This window comes from Chaetura pelagica, unplaced genomic scaffold (genome assembly GCF_000747805.2).
Source record: "Chaetura pelagica isolate M959 unplaced genomic scaffold, ChaPel_1.0 scaffold159, whole genome shotgun sequence".
In the NCBI taxonomy this organism is placed as follows: domain Eukaryota; kingdom Metazoa; phylum Chordata; class Aves; order Apodiformes; family Apodidae; genus Chaetura; species Chaetura pelagica.
The window spans coordinates 5,809,543-5,815,309 of NW_009954555.1; the positions used below are offsets into that span (position 1 = coordinate 5,809,543).

Here is a 5,767-nt window from a genome sequence, read left to right on the forward strand (position 1 = left end):
GCCCATGGGGACCGACCCTCGCCCGCGGCGCGGTGGCTGAGCTGCTGGGAGCTGCTGGCCCTGGCGTGGGCAGGGGGAACACGGTGCAGCACGGTAGGATGACGGCAGGTGGTGGGGGCAGTGGAGCCAGGGGGGGGGCAGAGCAGGGACGGGGAGATGGGGGGGCAGAGGCACTCACCATGGGGCCAGGAGATGCTGGCATCCATCCTTCCCTCTGGAAACCAGCGTATGCCTAGCTCAGCTCCTGCCCCTTCCATAGCTGGTCCTGAAGCTGCAGGCAGCAGAAGAGCAGCCCCAGAAACCTGATTTTTGGAGTGTTGTAAGGCACCTCAGTGCTCAAGTGAGGGAAGGAACACGGGGAGCTGGCATATCCCCAGCTCCCGGGGCGAGGCTGAGCCGGTGGCCTGGCCCCTGGCACCTCGCCCTGCTTGCCCGCAGACGCGCCACTGTTGCCCTCTTGGCTCAGGCACCCCGGCGGCCAGTGCTCCAAGACCCTGATGGTGCCCAGCTGCGCCCCCGCCGGCGATAAGATGTCCACGGGGCCCATAGTGCGGAAGCCAACGATGCACCGGTACATCAGCACCAAGGTCCTGCTGGCCGAGGGGCGCGAGACCCCCTTTGCCGAGCACTGCCGCAACTACGAGAACACCTACCGGGTAGGAGCGGGGCTCTGGGGGCACAGGGTGGGACAGGAGGAGGGAGCTGCTCACAGGGGCTGCCCCCGGCCCCTGCAGATGCTGCAAACAGAGATCCAGGGCCTGAAGGACCAGGTGCAGGAGCTGCACCGTGACCTCACCAAGCACCACTCGCTCATCAAGACGGAGATCATGAGCGAGATCCTGCAGAAGTCCCTACAGATGGACGTGCAGATCGCAGCGCACTACTCGGCTGTGGAGATGATGCGCAGCGTCTTCGAGGAGGTACAGCCAGCGTGTCCTGGCATGGCAGGGCCCCCGTGCCACAGCACACTGCCCAGCTCCCTCTCGTTCCTCCAGGTCTGGGAGGAGACATACCAGCGTGTGGCCAACGAGCAGGAGATCTATGAAGGTAAGCGAGACTCCCCCAGCCCTGGAACCCCCATGTCCACTCCTGGGGGGCAGCTGTGGCCACAGCCCACTCCTCTCACCCCCCAGCCCAGCTCCACGACCTGCTGCAGCTGCGGCAGGGGAACAGCTCTCTCACCACCATCACCAAGCAGATCGCGCCCTATGTCCGTTCCATCGCCAAGGTGAAGGAGCGGCTGGAGCCCAGGTGAGGGCCGTGGGGGGTCTGTTGGGGCCAGGGTTCTGGCCACAGCTCACAACCCTCCCACCACAGGCTGCAGGAGCCCCAGGACCCCAAGGAGGAACCAGCCCAGATGCTGCTTAGGATCTGTGATGACAGCAAAGCAGCTCCAAGGTAGGTGATGGCAAGCACCTGGGTACCAAATTCCCCCTGTGCCCTTTCCCAGCCAATGACCCTGCCGAGGTGCCTTCCCTTCCCCAGAGACACCTTGCCCAGTGGAAAGGAGGGGGCTCCGGCCAGCCCTGGGGAGGGCTGCACCCCTGGAGACCCCTCCCCAAGAAACAAAGAGTGGTGCAGGGGCCAGCAGAGCAGCGGGGCTGAGGGTGCTGCCCACAAAGAGGCAGCACCATAGAACCCAACGCCAAGCACAGAGCTGCTCTGCTCTCACTGTGCCCTGGCTGTCAACTGGCTCCTCTTGCCGTATGCCACGAGGAGAGGCAGGAAATGCAGCCCAGAAACTGTGTCTGCAGCTTGTCAGAAGCCTGGTGTGGGGTGACTTTGTTGATCTGAAAATATAATTGTCTTTATACTCTCCCTTTTGTGTGTCACAAGTGAAATAAAAGACACCAGTGTACGTGTCTGCCTGGTTCTGGACAAAACCTGCCAGCATGGGGTGTCTAGCTGCTCTTACCACCACCAAGTTTGCAAACAAAGGGTAAAAAACCCAAAAAATCCCTGGTGTGGGGTAGAGGCAGCTCACCACAGTTAGGATTCAGGTGCACTGAATACAAAGAACAGCTTGAGAAGAAAGCTTAATCTCCGTTGTCAGCTCATGTCCAACCCAAGCAGCAGCTGCTGTTTTTCCATTTCAAAGTGTATTTGTGCATGTTTACAGCAGAAACCTTAACGCCTACAAAAAAATGTTAAAAATTAACTCGCCTGAGGCACGCTGGCTGCAAGAGCAGGTCACAGCTTCCATGAGGACATGAGTCAGAGGCACAGAAATGCCTGAGCAGGAGCCTGTGAGTGACTGTGCAGAGGAATCGGTGCTGCCCTGCTGGTGCACTATCTCATTTTCTCTTCTCTCTCAAAGTAAAAAAACTCCTGGTGAAAGACAAATTCCCAGCAAAGGCACCAAGCTGATACTCCATGCAGAACACACGCTGAAATACAAAGCAAACCTGGCAGAGGAAGGACCCTGAATGGGTTAAGTGAGGAGAGACAGAGGATCTGCCCGCGCCTGTGACTCCCCTGGTCACAGGGAGCCTCAGCCGTGCTCAGACAGCACCTAGTGCACCAAAAACCCACTAGGAACTGTGAAAGTAATAACTTCTATTCCCATCATGTCACTAGCAAGGCAAGAGATCTCTAAAATGACAACCAGACAGAAGTTAGCAATAATTTTCTTATTTTTTATGAAAAAACCCAAAAACTAAACCAAAGCCATCTCCCACCAGTGCCCCTTTTCCTGAGCCATACCACACACCTCCATTCGGGAACACTGCCAGCCTGAAGCGTGAACTGCCAAGCAACGCATTTCCATTCTAGCTAGGAAGAATAACCTAAAACTCAAGAAAACAGTGAACCTCTTTGGTATATAATGACAGAATAAGTTATACCACAAAGCTCAAGTAGGAACCATTTCCAAAATAGGAACGTTTAAAATTGCATTAACTAGCCATAATTTTTTTCCTCTTTGGAGAATTTCCCTAGAAGCATCTCCTAGTCCCACCAGCATCCCAGGTTTGCCCACAACGCAGGCAAGGATCTTCTCTCCCAATCCAAAATCCTGGGATTTCTGCAGGACAGAGGCAGCCTTGCAGGATAGGAAGCAGCGTGATTTGGAAGCGGGAAGAGGGAACAAAGGTGACAGGGAGGGGGCTCAGGAGGGCGGTGGCTGCGATGGTGGCTCCCGCAGAGCCAGCAGCAGCCGGGGCAGGGAGCAGGCTCGCTCCCCTGCGATCTGGCAGAAAAGGCTCCTGGGAGCACGAGTGCCTGGGGAGGATCCACTGGTGGCAGCGGGTGGGCAGGCAGTCCCCGCGCCAGGGGAGCAGGAGGGCAGCGCCCGCGGTGGCACCAGCTGCCAGCCCCGGCCTAAGGGGATTACAGCCGCGCCGCCGGCTCATGAGGCCAAAGAGCTTTAAAATCAAATGAGGCCACAGGAAGAACCAGGGCCTTTCCTGCTCCTTGGGCAGGAGGGCAGAGCTGCTGGTCTGGCAGCATCTCGGTCCAGTTCCACAGCTGCAGGCAGGAGCGGTCGATTCTCTTTAGATTCGCTACAGCCTAAGTTATCTGGAAGATCCCTGAATGTGCAACGAAGGGCTTATCTCGAGGAGGACAAATGAGCTTCTGATCTGCTAGTGACCCGTAGAGCTGCCCAGCTCTGCAGCTCTTCGCCAGCTCCTCCTGGGCAGACAGGAAAGACCAACAGGCTACTCCTAGTGCCATACACTGTCCCTCGCCCTGTGCCTGGAGCTGGGCATTCACTCAGCCAGTCTGGTTTTTGCCCACATTACAGTTCCACTTTGACTCCTTTAATAAAAGGGAGACCTGATGGCACCTTCCTTTTGTACTCCAAGTACTCTTCTCCAAAGAAGTGAATGAGTGTGATCTCCTCCTCCTCGATCCGCTCCCTGAAGAAGCGCCAGGACGCCAGCGCGTAGCCCACCACGCAGATGGGGTTGCAGAGTAACACCTGCAGAGACACCAGTGGTGAGCATCCCGAAGAAACCTCCCCAAGGAGCCCAGGCTGCACCCCACCCCATGGGCTAACCACCCTTCATTAAGTCTGCCACAAGGCCTAAGAGCTCTCCAGAGAAAAAAATTCCAGCACCTTTTGTGGAACTTCATTCTGGAGAGGAAATATGCTCACCAAGAAAGTGGCCAGTGGGCAGCTGCTGGCTCCTGCCACCACAGCTGAGAGCTGGGTCCTAGCTCTGGAGAGCCCATGCATGGCCACACTGCTCCACGTGCAGCCTTCAAGGTCTCTCTCCAGGGAAATAAAACCAACTGCTAACCAGCAGCCAACCATGAGATCACAACTAAGGCAGCTGAGTTGCAGCTGGTATCCAGCCCATCCTCTGCCCGGGCCCTGGGCACTCTTAGAGGGAGGGGTTTTTTGCCATTTGGCACAGGACTAGCATTAGGTAAGAGCAAAGCTACGTCTGACCACTGACAGGCATTTTGGACAGCAGTCCAGCATCCCTGACGGCGTGGGGCAACGTTAAGATGACAGACCCAGATTACAAGATGAAAGTATCTGAGTGTGTCGTGCATGGTACCTGTGTTCCAATACTCCAGTAAAACCAGCCCACGTAGGACGGGTGCCGGAACCACCCGTACACTCCACTCGTCACCAGAGTGTGAGTCTCCGATTTCTCGTTCTGAACAATGTGGTTGAAGTTGGAGCCTGCTGTCAGCATGGCTGCCTTCCTCAGGCAGTCCCCGAAGATCACCATCAGCAGCCCCACCGTGCTCAGCCAGGTGATCTGCTTCAGCTCTGCAAGGCAACGAGGACGGGTCACAACGGGTTTGCACAGGTCCTGCTTGACTGTGGGGCTCCTGGAGCACCAGGCTGGTAGAGGGGCTTCCCCCCACTCCCCATCTCAAAGCTCAACCTGTAATGCACAGCCAGAATTCCACATGCTGCTCCCACCACCAAAGCAAATAAAAGCACCCTCAGTGTCATGGAGCCCCCAGTGCAGCATATGCCCACCCCTGAGGAACCCAGCGCTGCAGCAGAGCCTGCTGTGCAGTGTAAAGCTGACACAAACCACAGCTAACTGCAAGGAGCTCCTCAGCCCGTGCTGCCATGGTGGAGAACATCTCCTTGCTCCCAAAACCAAAAGGAACAGCGTAGGCTGGACCAACAGCAACAGGTTTTGCTGATTTCATTTCGTGCCAGGTCAAAAAAGGTCCAGATGTAACTGAAACATCGTTCTTTGTACCACCACATGGGCTTGAAGGATACAGCCTAGGAAGGGCTGAAGCCCCATGACACAGCCTGGCATATCAGAGTAAGAGAGACACTTCCCCCACGTCCCCGAGAACAAAACCAAGAGGCTTTGAGGACATAGATTAAAGCCACGTCAAAGCCTCCTACGCTGCTGGAGCAGGTCAGTTAAGGGAAGGTCACAAGGGCTTTCCAGCAGAGGGGTGAGCCCTGGAACAAGCAGCCAGGCAGAGGTGGGGGACAGCAGAATAGATGGTGAACGGCAGGGTGGCCAACCTGGGAAGAGCAGCTTCTCCAACGTGAACTCCACCCAGGAGGAAAGAGCAGCCAGGTTGTACTCGAAGCTGTGGTTGAGCAGGAAGGAGTCCAGGGAGAGGCTGCGCGGGTTGTTGATGGCTGTCACCAAGTACTCCGAGTAGTGGAAGAGGGACAAGGAGCACATGTACCTGCAGTGGGAGGCAAGGAAGGCTCTGCAGGGCCGGTAGCACGGCACCCCCGGAGCCACGGCACCCCCGGGGCCACGGCACCCCCGGCTCCCCCAGCCCGGGCCTTACCAGCCGTAGTGGCGCCAGGCCGAGCGGGCGGCCGTGG

General features: G+C 57.1%; 2 protein-coding genes across 2 annotated transcripts in view; one reads left to right on the forward strand and one right to left on the reverse strand.

The window, feature by feature from the left end:
* Window positions 1–1,457, forward strand: part of RNF207 (ring finger protein 207) — a 3,779-nt gene extending 2,322 nt beyond the window's left edge. The window contains exons 10-15 of the mRNA XM_010005299.1: window positions 467–656; window positions 735–920; window positions 996–1,047; window positions 1,134–1,251; window positions 1,318–1,398; window positions 1,451–1,457. Of these exons, the coding sequence (XP_010003601.1) occupies window positions 467–656; window positions 735–920; window positions 996–1,047; window positions 1,134–1,251; window positions 1,318–1,398; window positions 1,451–1,457 (634 nt within the window). The remainder of the gene's footprint in view (window positions 1–466; window positions 657–734; window positions 921–995; window positions 1,048–1,133; window positions 1,252–1,317; window positions 1,399–1,450) is intronic.
* A 2,239-nt stretch (window positions 1,458–3,696) lies between these two features.
* ICMT (isoprenylcysteine carboxyl methyltransferase) lies at window positions 3,697–5,765 on the reverse strand (the record flags this gene model as incomplete). The annotated part of the gene is made up of 4 exons (XM_010005300.1): window positions 3,697–3,919; window positions 4,506–4,723; window positions 5,453–5,622; window positions 5,731–5,765. Coding segments are annotated over 4 exons (606 nt in total), but the record flags the coding sequence as incomplete, so codon positions are not given.
* Between the last annotated feature and the right edge of the window lie 2 nt (window positions 5,766–5,767).